The sequence below is a fragment of the Papaver somniferum genome, chromosome 3, assembly GCF_003573695.1.
Source record: "Papaver somniferum cultivar HN1 chromosome 3, ASM357369v1, whole genome shotgun sequence".
In the NCBI taxonomy this organism is placed as follows: Eukaryota; Viridiplantae; Streptophyta; class Magnoliopsida; order Ranunculales; family Papaveraceae; genus Papaver; species Papaver somniferum.
Window position 1 is genome coordinate 123,311,702 of NC_039360.1, and position 15,157 is coordinate 123,326,858.

Consider the following 15,157-nt stretch of genomic DNA (forward strand, 5'->3'; position numbering starts at 1 on the left):
TTTCTTGTTCACCAACTTGTAGAACAAGACATTCTGGTATTGCTTGAAAGAGTAATCCAATGGCAACATTTTTTTTGTCTGGGTCCAATGTACCAGGATCAATTGTTTCCCAAACTTTGTAGATTTTCATTAGTACCTTCTTTCTCATGGCCCATACTGTGTAGTTTGTGGCGTTGAGGATTGGAACTTGTATTGATGGTGGCGTGAACTGTTTTGCACCCACAATGGTGGTTTCGTTTTCTATGTCTCAGAAACAAGCTCTGATACCAATTAATGGAAACTGCAAGATGAAACTTAGCTTATATAAAGACAACTCTCTTTATTGATGTTTAGAAAATCTCTCAAAACTAAACACAAGCTCTAATCTTGATCATATGATCAACCACAACTTTGGTGATCATATATATATAGAACTATGAATTCCTTTTCCTAGTCCTATTACCTTATTACATGTCTTTTCTTTTCTTAGAACTAGATGTAATGTGGAACAAGGTAAAAGAAAGCAATACTAGATTGCTATAAGCAAGAAGAGAAGAGAATTCAAGCAAGAAGAGAAAGATAAGTTTTTTGTTTAATAATTTGATTGAGTAATAGATAGCTCTTACAAGACTTAATCTAGCCTTTATATAGGCTTGAAGAATAACTAAACTAGGAAACAGAAAACTAAAAGGAAATCTAAAAGAATCCTAAAAATAAGAAAGACTGAAACTAGGAAACCATGGAAGCCAAACCTCTAAGCGGAATCTTCTGGAATTGTAGTATGCCCTGCATCAGTCCCCCCTTCTAGAGTAAAGCTCGTCCTCGAGTTGTCCAAACAAACCAGAAGTTCATTGTCACCATGAAACGTAAAAATCTCTTGAACATTAAATGTGTTGGAGATATTCCAATCATTTGGTAGATCAATAACATAAGCATTATCATTGATCTTCTTTAAAACCTTGAAAGGATCATATTTCTTCATCTTGGTTTTGTTATAAGTACCCACTGGAAATCTCTCTTTTCTTAGATGTATCATCACGATCTCCCCTTCCTTGAAGGTTTTAAACCTCTTGTGTTTATCAGCATCCTCTTTATATTTAGAATTGGACTTCTCCAGTTTAGATTTTACTTCATTATGTAATTCAGTTGCTTTGTCTACAAAAGAGTCGGCTGCAGTGTTTGTACTCTGTTTGGTGGGTAAGGCTACCAAATCAAGAGTATGATTAGGTACTTTAGAGTACACAATCTCAAATGGAGTTTTCCCAGTAGAACGATTCACAGAAGTGTTGAAAGCGAATTCTATATGTGGCAATAACACATCCCACTGCTTATTATTATCCAGGCACTTAGCTCTAATCAAATTCCCAAGTGATCTATTAACAACCTCAGATGTCCATCAGTTTGCGGATGTGAAGTTGTGCTGAATTGTAGAACTGTGCCTAAGCGCATCCATAAACTTTTCCAGAAATAACTCAAAAATTTGGTATCTCTGTCAGAAGTGATAGACTTTGGAACCCCATGCAATCTTACTACTTCTTTAAAGAACAAAGAAGCAACATTAGAAACGTCAGTTGATTTATTACAAGCCATGAAGTGAGCCATTTTAGAGAAACGATCAACTACGACCATAACAGAATCATTACCTCTAGCAGTACGAGGTAAACCAAGTATAAAATCCATACTTATATCAACCCAAGGTGCATCAGGAACTGGTAAAGGAGTATATAACTCGGTATTTTGAATTGTACCATTTGCTCTCTGACAGACCATGCATTTTTGTACGAACTTTTGTACATCGCGTTTCAAAGATGGCCAGAAATATCTTTCTTCAATCAGGGCAATGGTTTTATCTCTCCCAAAATGACCACCAAGACCACTGCCATGTAATTCTCGCATAAGATGTAAACGTAAAGACCCTTGAGGAATACATAATCGATTCCCTTTAAAAAGAAAACCTTCTTGTATAAGAAAATCATCAACCCCATGAGTTTGAGAACTGCATTGATCCCATAGTTTGCCAAAATCTTCATCTTCTGGATAAATGTCTTTGATATAGTCAAATGCATAACTCTCATTACGAATTGTAGTTAATAGATGACTTATTCTACTTAAGGCATCAACAACTTGATTCAATTTGCCACTTTTATGTCTCACGGAAAAAGTGTATTTGTTGAGTGTGGAAAGCCATCGATCATGCATTCTGTTAACTTTAGCAGAAGTATTCAAAAACTTCAAAGCATAGTTGTCAGTATTGACAACAAATTCCCTATGTATAAGATAAGTATGCCACTGCTTAAGAGATTGAACAAGAGCCAATAACTCTAATTCATATGTAGACCATTTCTTTTGTGCATCTGAATTCTTCTCACTGTAATATGCAATTGGATGACCCTCCTGTGATAATACTGCACCAATACCAACAACAGATGCATCACAATCTATTTCAAAAGGCTTGTTGAAATTCGGAAGTGTAAGAATTGGTGTCGTACAAAGCTTTTCTTTAAGAAGAATAAAGCTTTTATCCATTGCTTCCGTCCACTCAAACTTCTCCTTCTTGAGACAGTCAGTTAAAGGTGCAGAAATAGAGCTAAAGTTCTTCACAAATCTTCGATAGAAAGAATCCAAACCATGAAAACTACGAACATCACGAATAGAAGTAGGAACTGGCCAATCTTCAATTGCTTGAACTTTAGAAGGATCGACATGAATACCATCAGTAGAAATCACATATCCCAAAAATGTTACTGAAGAAGCCATGAAGGTACACTTCTTCAAATTAACATATAAAGAGTTGTCAGCAAGAACTTGAAACACTTGTGAAAGATGTTGGAGGTGTTCTGGCTCACTGCGACTAAAAATTAGTATGTCATCAAAATAGACAATAACAAATTTACTGAGAAAGGGTTGGAGAACCTGATTCATGAGTCGCATAAAAGTACTAGGTGCATTAGATAACCCAAATGGCATGACCAGCCATTCATATAAACCTTCATGTGTCTTGAATGATGTTTTCCACTCATCTCCACCTCGAATGCGTATTTGGTGGTAACCACTGCGTAAATCCAACTTAGTAAAAATAATAGATCCCGACAGTAAATCAATCATATCATCAATACGCGGGATCGGAAATCTATAAGGAATGGTGATGCGATTTAATGCTCTGCAATCGATACACATCCTCCATCCATTGTTTTTTTTACTAACCAAGAAGGCAGGACTGGCACAAGGACTGTTGCTAGGTCGTATCAAACCCTTTGTAAGAAAATCATTTACCTGTCCCTGTAATATCTCATGCTCAGCAGGACTCAAGCGATAGTGTGCTTGGTTTGGTAAAGAGGCTCCAGGAATAAAATCGATGCAGTGTTGAATATTCCGTAAAGGAGGTAATGCAGTTGGTAGTTCATCTGTAAATAAAACATTATATTGAAATAATAAGGGCTTCACCTTTGCAGGCAACTCAATCATAGGCTTAGAATCTTCATGGGAATGTAAAGAATGTTGTGGGTGCAAAGAACGAATAACAGTGGCTACGACAGCATCAGTCTGCGCACAAGAGTTTGAAGTGGAATTGGATGGACTAAGAACCTTGATTTTCCCATTATGAACAAAAGTGTAAGTATTCTCGAATCCATTGTGAACCGCGTGAAGATCGTATTGCCAAGGTCTTCCAAGAAGAAGATGGGTTGCCGTCATATTAATGACATCACATAGAACTGTGTCTTCATAACCCTCAAAAGAGAATGACACATAACACTGAAGAGTAATCTTCTGTGTGCTAGAGGCATTAACCCATCCTACAGTGTAAGGTTCTGGATGAGAAGTTACTGGTAGTTCAAGCTTCTTAACTACGTGATCAACAATATAATTATCCACACTGCCACTATAAATTATCATCTTGCAGATTTTACCCCCAATATAACATCTGGATTTAAAAATACTGTGTCTTTGAGACTTGCATTGTTGAGTAAGAAATAATGGACGAATCATCCCAACAAACTCGTCGTCATCACCAGGTGAGTCTTCATCTTCGAACTCATTAAGTGCACCAGTGACTTCATTAATGAACTGAGGTTCACCAATCAAAGCATTGAATTTCCGACAATCACTAGAAGTGTGCCCCGATTGCTGACATTTATTGCACTTATCTCCACGAAATTTTGTATAAGCATTATTAGCTCGTTGTTGCGGTGGAAATTGTTGTTGCCTGTTATGAAATCGATTCCCTGTAGTAGAAGGAGTTGGTTGCAGAGAGTGAGACTGCTGACCCGGCTGAAGATCAACTGGATTGGCTAAGATAGGTGTAGCCAGAGGTGGAGTATAGGGCACAATATGGCTAGGTTGTCGATGTGAATGGCTAACATCATCATAAGGAGGTCTGGGAATATTCAAAACAGTATCTGGAGAAAAGTTTTGAGATGAATTGGTACCCCTGTAAGTATTTTGATAACGCCCTTGTCTGGATGGATAAATCCTAGAAGAACGAATAAGACGATTTTCTATCTTAATAGCTTGCTGCACAGCTTCGACCATAGTAAAAACTGAATGAGTCATACCATTTTGCATTAATCTATTCAGTCCCTCAATGAATCTTGCAACTAAATGTTCTTCAGATTCTTTGAGTTGATTTCGTGCGACCAAATTATAAAAATCTGACACATATTCTTCAACAGTTCGTGCCCCCTGCTGAATGTTTTGTAATTTGATGAAAAGTTGCTGCATAAAGTCTCTCGGTAAGAACTTATCCCTGATCAAAGTTTTCATACGTTTCCAAGTACGTATTTTCGGTTTGTTAGCGTTTCTACGATCATCACAGATCTTATCCCACCAAGCTGCAGCTCCTCCTTTGAGTTTGTATATCACAAGTTTAACCTTAGAATCTTCAGGGACCTCCATGAATTTGAAAAAAACTTCTACCTCAAAGAACCAATCAGTTAGTTCTTCAATACGAAAATTTCCAGAGAAGTTGAGAATATCAGCTTTTAGTTTATATTCTGGTAAAGAACTGTAAGGTTTGTGACCAGTTTTTAAACGTCGTTCTTCAATCCAATTCTTCTCTAGATCGTTCTCACGTTCATCTTCATCATCACTGTCAAGTGCAGGAGAAACTATATTCTTCTTTGAATGACCTATGAAACCATCATACGGTTTATTAATGTTTAAAGTACGCAATACATCTTCAGGTACTTCATCATTCTGTAAAAACTGAAGTATATCTTCTTTAGTTTTTCCTTCTAAGTCTACAAGCTCAGGCATATCCAAATCTAGATTTATATGTTTTGCAACCTTCAAAAGTTGATTCTGCATGGTTTCAAGCTTGGTATCTCTTAACCCTAATTTGTCCTCCATGGACTTCTCAAGAGCTTAAGTAATGTTTTTTGCCAAAATCTCGGTATGAGATTTGATGAGAGCTTCGATTTCTGCTAGAGTAACTGGTTGAGCAGTCATTTTTTTTTTTTTTTGTATACGAAAAGGAACTAAAAAAGGACTGAAAGGTGTTGCGGAAGCGAAGTAAGGATCAAGTTATAGGATGAAAACCTAAAACTAAGCGTTTGATACCAACTAATGTGGAACAAGGTAAAAGAAAGCAATACTAGATTGCTATAAGCAAGAAGGGAAGAGAATTCAAGCAAGAAGAGAAAGATAAGTTTTGTGTTTAATAATTTGATTGAGTAATAGATAGCTCTTACAAGACTTAATCTAGCCTTTATATAGGCTTGAAGAATAACTAAACTAGGAAACAGAAAACTAAAAGGAAATCTAAAAGAATCCTAAAAATAAGAAAGACTGAAACTAGGAAACCATGGAAGCCAAACCTCTAAGCGTAATCTTATGGAATTGTAGTATGCCCTGCATCAAGATGACTTCTAATTCCCTTAGGATTACATCAATTTCCTAATCTTGTCCTAACCAGCTTGTTAGTGACTTCTATGTTGAAGTTTAACCAACATCCTTGAAGTCACAAATCAACGGCAGCAACATGGTCCTATTGACTGGATTCTCGGCAAAGTCTTTAACCTCAAATTCGCAACAAACTCTTCTCCTATGTTCAATATTTGTCTTAGCTTCGAAATCCTCTCTGAACCCCTTGTAGACACCTGAACAGAATCCATGGCTAACCTGGAAGACTAAGATGGTAGCGGCTAAACTTGATGCTGTGAAGTACTGCTCTTTCCGGCCTTTTCTCAAACAGTCAATGTGCATTTCGTTGTTGATACACATACAAAATCTCTGTTGATTTCTTGCAGTTCTATCTTATTCCCTGCATGCAATTCAACAAACCCATTCTTATTCAAGATCAGGGTCGTCTTTGACATAGGGCCTAAGGGTCGACCGCCCTAGGCCCAAAAATCAGAGGGACCAAAAAAAAATTCCACTACCTATATATGTATGCGCTAAAAGAGAAGTGCAGCCGGCAACTCGTCTCTGTTAATGCACAAACTTGAGGTTTGTGCTCTTTAAATTCAATTGTTCCCTTTGTTCCCGCTTAATTAAGAAAGAAAAGAAAAGCATTAAGTGAAGATAAACATGATATGCATGTATTGTGTACAATCCTTTTACGATCAAATTTCCATCCCTTTAAATTTTGTTTTTTTATCGGTTGATTAGAATTCTGATGATCACTTAAGTTGAATTTGGTTTGGCTCTTGTTGGTTTCGAAATTAGATTTTGTGGTCTGTATAGAAATGATGAGAGTCCGGTCCCAAATGCCTAACTAATCATATATACTGAAACCTAAACATGGGTCATTTTAAAGCACAAATTTCTACCTGTTTTCTGGTCCATTTGGGTGTGGTTTTCAGGCTCTGATATTTGATTCAAGTGTTGCATAAAAGTGTGCATTACATAGTTATCCCGTCATGGCCTCATAAATAAAAGTACTCCTACGAGTTCAATATTTATCATTGATGCCATGGTGAATGCTTACCCTGTTGATGGTATTTTCAATGATGTTGTAGTAAGATGATTCGTTCACTCAGATTTGTTGAGAATTTGTTTTAAGACTTAATAAAGAAAATAAGGAAAAATATATATACACAACTTGTCACAAGATGAAGAGATGTTGAGACGCGGGATTCCACTACTTTTCATATTGTTATGGTTCAGTCATTAACTCTAGACAATATAGCTCAAACAAAAGAAGTTGTGACTCTAGTTCTTTGCAAAAAATAGATTTCGTAAAATATTATTTGTAAGTTAAAAACATGACGCATCTAAAGTATTTAGAACTAAGCATGCGGCATCTAACAAAATAACAAATAATTAATAGAAATCATAAAGCAATTAAATCTATGCAAAAAGTCAATAAAAGAATTAATTCATTTACCACAATCATGAAAAGTTGCTTCCTCCGTCATCCCAGCGATAGGCTCTAGATCCTCATACTCAAAACACGCTCAAAATAATTTTCCATAGCTCAAAAAGGTGTTTTATTGAAGAAAAGATATAAAGTAGTGTGTTTGTAACAGTTATAATTGTTACAAAACCTATTGTTACAAATGAGTTGTTACAAAGTAGCTGTTACAAGAAAACTATAGCTCAAAACTGTCGCAAAACAACAGTCTTATCTGGAAGAAAACGTAACGGTTTTTTTGACACTAGAAAACGACTGCTTTTTGCAGTATATTGTTCTTCGTGTTCTTCTCTCATGGCAGCAACAACAACTCTCTCCAACTCTAATTCCTACACTCTGTTCTCACCCCTTACTCTTCATCCCAATCTCTCCGTCTCACTTCTCTATGATCCCCTCACCATATATATACTCAACAGCAGCAAAATATCACGTCATAACTCTCACAAATTTTCATTAAACTCGGCAGTGCAGAAAAATATTCTGGGAATATTTTCTTCCCTTTTTTAGCTTCTCACGTGTTTCTACAGCTGCAAAATCTCCTCATTTATCTTCTTCACGGTCCAGAGTGTTGCTAGAGTCATCATACGCGAGCAGAACACGCATAAATCTTCCAAAACCCGTGAACTATTCTTCTCATGCACGGGCTGCCCTGATTCCTTGTCACGGATTTTCCAGCCAAATTTGATCGAAACAAACACCCATACCATCTCTTTTATGACATATCACAACTACCGATTAAATTTCAGCCCTTTAGTCCACCTAGAACATCTTCAAATTTCGATCGAAACATTCTCAGAGAGCTGCCACATTTTTCCCGCCAATTTTTAAGTTTCAAATGAAGAAGATGGTGTCCCCCTAACCAGTTGTGGGGTGCGAATAGCAGCTGCCTTTTTGGGGGAGCCCCTTAGTAATTGAGGTGCCCCTTAACCAAATCTGGGCTCCGTATAACAAGTGTCCTCCGGGGGTGTTCGGAGTGATTTTTCGAGCCGATTTTTCCAACAATATTTATTTTCCAAAAATACCTAAAAATACACAAAACACCATAATAAGGACGAAAACGAGTACCAACAATACGAAACATTGAGGACAAATTAGCCACATAAATGCTCTATCACCTGTGCTGCGGATGTTTGCATCCCCCTTCATGTGAAGATTCTGATATTGCATTAATGCTCAATCTATCGTCACCTTTTCTAAATGCTTGCCCCGAGCCTCTAAAATGTTAAAGACGGCGTTGTTCAAGACTCTAATACATTCATTCAATCATTAACCTCCAAAACCAGTAGCAACAAGAACTGTTTCCACGACTTGAAAATGTACAACACCAACTCGTTCAACTTCTTCTCCTGATGCTTTCTTCAACTGAATTTTCGATTGAGAGTTCGAATCCAGTGACACCCATTCATCCTAACCCAGTGACAGACTCGAATCTCTTCTTAGTCTCCTCCGTTAGTCTTTATTCTCTTCCCATTTCATGGCAGTAGGAACTAATCTTTCAGACTTGTATTCTCGGTTTAAACTCCTACCTGAACCCAAAACAATTCGTGACCATGACAGCTTCCTTAACATAACCACCATTTGCGTCACGGCTTGGGAGAAGAAGAATTTGGTTAAGCACAGGGAAGTGAACCTTGGAAGAGACTTGAGTTACTCGACCTGATTTTCAGCTGCTAGGTTATAAGGCAAAGAGGATGGTGACCCTTAACGCAATGTATCATGTCTTTTACAATTCTCAAGATGATTTCATTGGCAGCTCCCAGCAGAGTATGCCTGGTGCTCCAGTAATTCTTGTTTCCTATGCAGTATAGGCTTGTGTTGCGTCTATGTTTCGCGCCATCAGCATCTAAGGCTTCCGAGCATTGCTTTGAGCTTCAATTTCTTTCTTTTTTTTGTCGCATGACTCCAAAGTATCTACAGAACGCAAAAAAAGTGTAATATACAAAAGTACAAGAGAAATAACTAAGAAAAGTATAAATAATTGACACTCGAAAGATGTATTTTAGGCACTTATCACCTGTTCACCTTGATTTATCAAAAGACGGAACAAAACTCATAGGTATATCTGTGGGAGATAGATTTATCTATTCAATAGACTTTTATGTGTGAGACAGATTGGTTTATCAAGTCTTCGGCTTTAGGTCGTAGCAACTCTTAGTTGTGGGTGAGATCAGCTGAGGGAATCAAGTACGCAGAATCCGGCGTGGTTCTAGAGGCGTAAGGAACGCGACTGTACCTTGATCAGTGTGAGATTGGTTAGGGCTCAATTACATTCCAGTTTGAAGTTAACTTGGAGTAGGCTAGTGTCTGTAGCGGCTTAATACAGTGTGGTGTTCAAATCTGGACTAGGTCCCGGGGTTTTTCTGCATTTGCGGTTTCCTCGTTAACAAAATTTCTGGTGTCAGTGTCATTTCTTTTCCGCATTATATTTTCTATATAATTGAAATATCACAGGTTGTGCGTAAGTTCAATCAATTGTGAATCCAACCTTTGGTTGTTGATTAAATTGATCGACACTTGGATATTGGTTTTTGATACCGTCCAAGTTATTTCTTATATTCAATCGGGCTCGCAAATTCCTATTTGTTTGATTGCAGATTGAATTGAGAAATTGAGATATAACTCTTTGATATACTTTTCTTAAGATTGAATCTGACTGTCTGTCTAATTGATTCTCTTGAAAGTATATTGGAGTTTGTCCATACAGATTGCTAAGCGAAATATTGGGTGTGGTTGTTAGACCCCCGCTTTTTCAATAATTCTGTAGTTTAATCACATGGCATGTATGGAAAGCAAGGTGTAATGCTGCATTCCAAAGAAAAAAGAACAAAATAGTGCAATAACAGCTGGTCAGATTATAAGTTTTATCAACAACTTTATGACTATTAACAGACCAAACGATAACATCATGCAGACTCTTTTCAATAACCATATGCAAGATGAAAATCTAGAAATCACAAACAGAGAACCAAAAAAAAAAAAAATCACCTTCATGAACTTGAGAATAAATATAGCTCTATCAATACAAAATCCTATTACTGTTTCGTGTATTGGACTAACTCTTATTGACTAAACAAGTACCACAATTGAAGCTAGGGGATCATATGTAGAATGCACTACCAGAGAACAACTAGTGGAAAAAGGAGCTGAAGCTGCCTTTCAATGAGCAACTAAATAGTGTGGATATCAATTCATTTTCCAAAGTGATCCCTCACCAACTCTGAAGTTGTTGATGGGAAGATGTGCTGAAGCTAGGGAGTATAGATAAAAAACTAGTACTAATTTTAGAACTCAAACAAATTTTGTTATTATTTTTAAAGTAAATGTTTTTATTTTAGCTTCAAGATACGTTGTGAAGAAGGCTACGAATATATAGCCACTTTTGTAATTTGAAATACTGTGAAACATATTTGGAAAAGGCAAACCCTGAAAACCAAACAATTTTTCTATGAGGGATTGTATTAATCTTATGACTGCAAATTAGATGCAGATTTCTGAAAACAGAATCAACCTTATAATAGATAATGTAACTCAGTTCTCCGAGAACAATCATTATAATCAATATATTGTTTATGGATTTAGCCCTCATTTTCCGAACAACAGAAATAAAATAATATAATATTCTTAACACGTATGATAGATGAGTCGTGCTTAACGAACGAATAATAGTCAAACAATGCTTTCAACTAAACTCTCTTTTAAAAAGTGTGCACACAATTTAATTCCATGACCACATCTATATCAATTATCAGGAATGATGCGCCCAAAGCACGTTTGTTGTAATTTCTTCATACTAATATACGAAGTCTCGGTCACTTGTTTGCCGTTTGGTCCGTGGACGAAATAGTGACCATTCTATTTGGTCCGCCCTACGAAAAGGTTTACCCGAAAAGGGACATAAATGACACGGACAAGGTATATGGACTTGCTTACTTGTTGGATTCCAACTAAGAAACTGAAAAAAGGCACATCGATTCATCGAAGTATCGCTTCGGTTCAGTTTTAAGTTCTTCCTATAAATATACATTCTCTCCCCACAAAAATCCCCAAAAAACTAAAAAAAAGAAAGAAAAAAATCATAGAGAAAACCCTAGGAGAAGAAAACCCTAATTTCTCCTAGTGTCTGCATTGTTCGCTTTTTATTTCGTGGGAGTTTGAGATTCTTGTCTGTCTTTGCCTTGCTCTTCTTTTTTTCTCTCAATGGCAAACGTTGTTGTTGCTAATCAAACTCCTCCTGTTGATCAACAACAGCAACAGCAACAACAAGTAGTGCAGAATCAAGGATTTGGTAATTCGTCATTGTATGTTGGAGATCTTGATCATTCTATTACAGAAGCACAATTGTATGATCTGTTTAACAGTGTTGCTCAAGTTGAATCCATTAGGATTTGTAGGGATCAGGTCAGAAGGTTTTCTCTTGGTTATGCTTATGTTAATTACAGGAATCATCAAGATGGTAAGCCATAACAAAAAACTCACTCTCTTTTTCTTTTCTTTTTGTGTGTTCATTAGTTCGATTCATCATCTGTTTTGCATGTTTGAGTTTTTTATATTGAATATTTTTATTCTGATTTGTACTTGTTACCATCATTATAATAATATATATATATATTAGCGCGTATCACCCTGATATCATAGAGGCATATATTGTGCTTCCTGTTATTTGTTATTTGATCTGTTCCCTGGTTCTGTTTTACATTGTATTTTTTCGTGTAATTAGAATATGTATTGGTCGTCAGATTGTTATATGCTGTTATATGTTGGTATGATATACGTAGATTCATAAGTAGTGTCACTGTCTACTGAGTTTGAGAGCAAGGAGTATTTCAGAAAACATGGTGTGTAGTATTATTTTGGTAACCATCAATAGAATGCATAGTCGTGGTAGACTGGTTGTCTTTATTAATTCCCGCAAATATTTATGCCGTCGTAGTACTTTTTGCATTCATAACATGAGAATCTTCGTGGTAGAGTAATATTACTGCAGCAGTTTTACGTCACGCTACCGTAGTTGTACTGATAAATCCTCCTTAAAATGGGAACTAGCTAGTACTATCTAATCCATCTTTATGTTACAAAAATCTTGGTATAACTTTTCCTTAATTCTCAATAGATTCTCTGTGTAGTAAGTAGTACTGGGAATTCGGCATCAGTGTCCTAGGATGAGTCTTTTTCTTTTGGAAACGCTAAATTATGCTGCTTAAAATTGAATAGAGTTGCTTAGTTAATGTATTTGCTGTTCTCAACTGTAATTTTTTTTTAATCTCGGTACTCTCATTGTAAACTTACAGCTGTGAATGCAATGGACACCCTGAATTTTACGCCGGTGAACGGAAAGCCTATCAGAATTATGTACTCCCACCGAGATCCTAGCATTCGGAAAAGTGGTTTTGCTAACATATATATTAAGAATTTGGATACATCACTGGACAATAAGGCGTTGCATGATACTTTTGCTACTTTTGGTACCGTACTTTCCTGCAAGGTGGCCACTGATAACAATGGTCAGTCAAAAGGGTACGGTTTTGTGCAGTTCGAAAAGGAGGAAGCTGCCCAGAGAGCTATTGAAAGTCTGAATGGGATGCTTATAAACGACAAGAAAGTTTATGTTGGTCTTTTTGTTCGCAAACATGAAAGAGATCAAGCAAACGGGTCACCAAAATATACTAATGTATTTGTGAAAAATTTATCTGAAACAACTACTGATGAGGACCTTAAGAAGTTTTTTGGAAATTATGGACCCATCACTAGTGCTGTTGTGATGATGGACGCTGATGGGAATTCTAAAGGATTCGGTTTTGTTAACTTTGAGAATCCAGACAATGCAGCTACTGCAGTTGAAAAATTGAATGGAACCACTAAAGATGATAAAGTGTGGTATGTCGGTAGGGCTCAAAGAAAATCTGAAAGAGAGGCTGAGTTGAAAGCCAAATTCGAGCAGGAGCGAAATATCCGGTTGGAAAAACTACAAGGAGCTAATTTATATCTTAAAAATCTTGATGAAAGCATTAATGATGAAAAACTTAAGGAGTTGTTCTCCGAATTCGGTTCTATAACATCAAGCAAGGTATGGTTTTCTGAAGCAATTAGAAATTTGACAAGCTCGGTATTTCGCCTTTTTTTGTTTCACTTAATTTTGTGTTATTAATTTTAGGTGATGCTTGATCCTCGAGGAGTGAGTAAGGGCTCTGGTTTTGTTGCATTCTCCACCCCGGAGGAAGCTGCTAGAGCTGTAAGTTGTTATGGCTCTCTTCTTTCCTTTTTTCTTCACAATGACATGGTGCTTTTTGCGATTTCTGAAACCTGTACCGATGGTGAAACAATCCTGTAGGTGACTGAAATGAATGGGAAGATGATAGGTCGGAAACCTCTTTATGTTGCCGTGGCTCAGCGCAAAGAAGAAAGGAGAGCTAGGCTGCAGGTAATCTACTGCTACCTCGAATTATTAATGTTTAACTAACTGGAGGAGGTATTTTATTTTTAAGAGTTGAGTTTATCTAGATCCGACCCTGATACACGACTCTATTTATATTTTGCAGGCTCATTTTGCTCAAATGCGAGCACCTGGTGCAATGGCACCTCTTCCATCAGGTATGACCGGTTTCCATCCTGGAGGACCTAGGCTTGCCCCCCAGCCGTTATATTTTGGTCAAGGTGGCCCGGGTCTGATTCCATCCCAGCCTGCTGGATATGGATTTCAGCAACAAATACTGCCAGGAGTTCGGCCAGGTGTCGGACCAAACTTTATGGTGCCCTACCACCTTCAGAGACAGGGCCAGCCTGGGCAGAGAATGGGTTTAAGAAGAGGAGGAAATCCACATCAGATACAGCAGCAGGTCGGTCAATTTATCAACATTTGATAACTTGAAATTAGTTTTACCCTTAATGATGACATGGAGCTGATCCTGATTAAGAACTCATGTTTGTTTCTTATCAAATATAGTTAGTGAATGATCTGTAACAATGACATTTGGTCTCTTCAGGTGATGCCAGGGAATTCTAATCAAGGATTCAGATACATACCAAACTCAAGGAATGGGCTTGTAGACCCATCTGTGGTACCTCTGAGTCCAATTATGACGTTGCCGCTTGATGCTTCTGGTGTACCTATAGCTACAGCGGAAGCACAGCGAAGTGGACCAGTGCATATTAAAACACTCGCCTCTACTTTGGCCTCAGCAGAGCCTGAGCTTCAACGTCAGGTACGCGAATCGTTTCCCCTGAGGTGACAAGGAAACAACTAATTTTCTTATATATTAAAATTCTTTGATGTCCATTGATTTCAGATGCTAGGAGAACAGCTATTTCCGCTCGTCAAGAGCATCGAGCATGATTATGCAGGCAAGGTTACTGGAATGCTTCTAGAGATGGATAAAACAGAAGTGCTCCATCTGATAGAGTCCCCAGATGCTTTGAAGAAAAAAGTTTCAGAAGCCATGGCTGTTTTGGAGCGAGCTGGTTCTGGATCTGATGCTGCAGATCAACTCGGTTCATTATCACTCAACTGAGTGTTATACGTTTGGTTAGATATTGATTTTTAGCTTTGGGTGCGTGCAGCCAAATTTTTGTGGCTTGATGATTTTGGACGAAAAAAAGTGCCCGTATGTGCGGAGAGTGGGAATTGGAGGGTGTGGATTGTTTTTCTTTTTTTTAGTTTTACCTTTACTGGCGACTCTTTAGGTTTAAGCAAGGTTTTGTTGGATGATTTCTAGCTTTGTTATGGAATATTTCTTTGAATTCTTTAACTTGATAAATTCTTTTCAAACTTGATCTCATCTAGCTGCTAGATATAATAAAGTAAATTTGTGACTCTGGCACTACTTTGATCCA

The 15,157-nt window shown here is 37.3% G+C and overlaps 1 protein-coding gene across 1 annotated transcript; it reads left to right on the forward strand.

Annotated features, from left to right (window-relative positions):
- Positions 1 to 11,289: 11,289 nt before the first annotated feature.
- LOC113357244 (polyadenylate-binding protein 3-like) lies at positions 11,290 to 15,092 on the forward strand. The gene is made up of 7 exons (XM_026600589.1): positions 11,290 to 11,783; positions 12,619 to 13,394; positions 13,482 to 13,559; positions 13,659 to 13,748; positions 13,867 to 14,163; positions 14,311 to 14,529; positions 14,614 to 15,092. The coding sequence occupies exons 1-7, from the start codon at positions 11,528 to 11,530 to the stop codon at positions 14,833 to 14,835; spliced, it is 1,938 nt and encodes a 645-aa protein (XP_026456374.1). The 5' UTR covers positions 11,290 to 11,527; the 3' UTR covers positions 14,836 to 15,092.
- Positions 15,093 to 15,157: the final 65 nt, after the last annotated feature.

Bases quoted from the DNA above. Each gene is read 5' to 3' on its own strand.
- LOC113357244 (XM_026600589.1), top strand. From the start codon at position 11,528: ATGGCAAACGTTGTTGTTGCTAATCAAACTCCTCCTGTTGATCAACAA. The intron at 13,395-13,481 runs GTATGGTTTTCT...TATTAATTTTAG, and splicing joins GTTCTATAACATCAAGCAAG to GTGATGCTTGATCCTCGAGG. The intron at 13,749-13,866 runs GTAATCTACTGC...TATATTTTGCAG, and splicing joins AAAGGAGAGCTAGGCTGCAG to GCTCATTTTGCTCAAATGCG.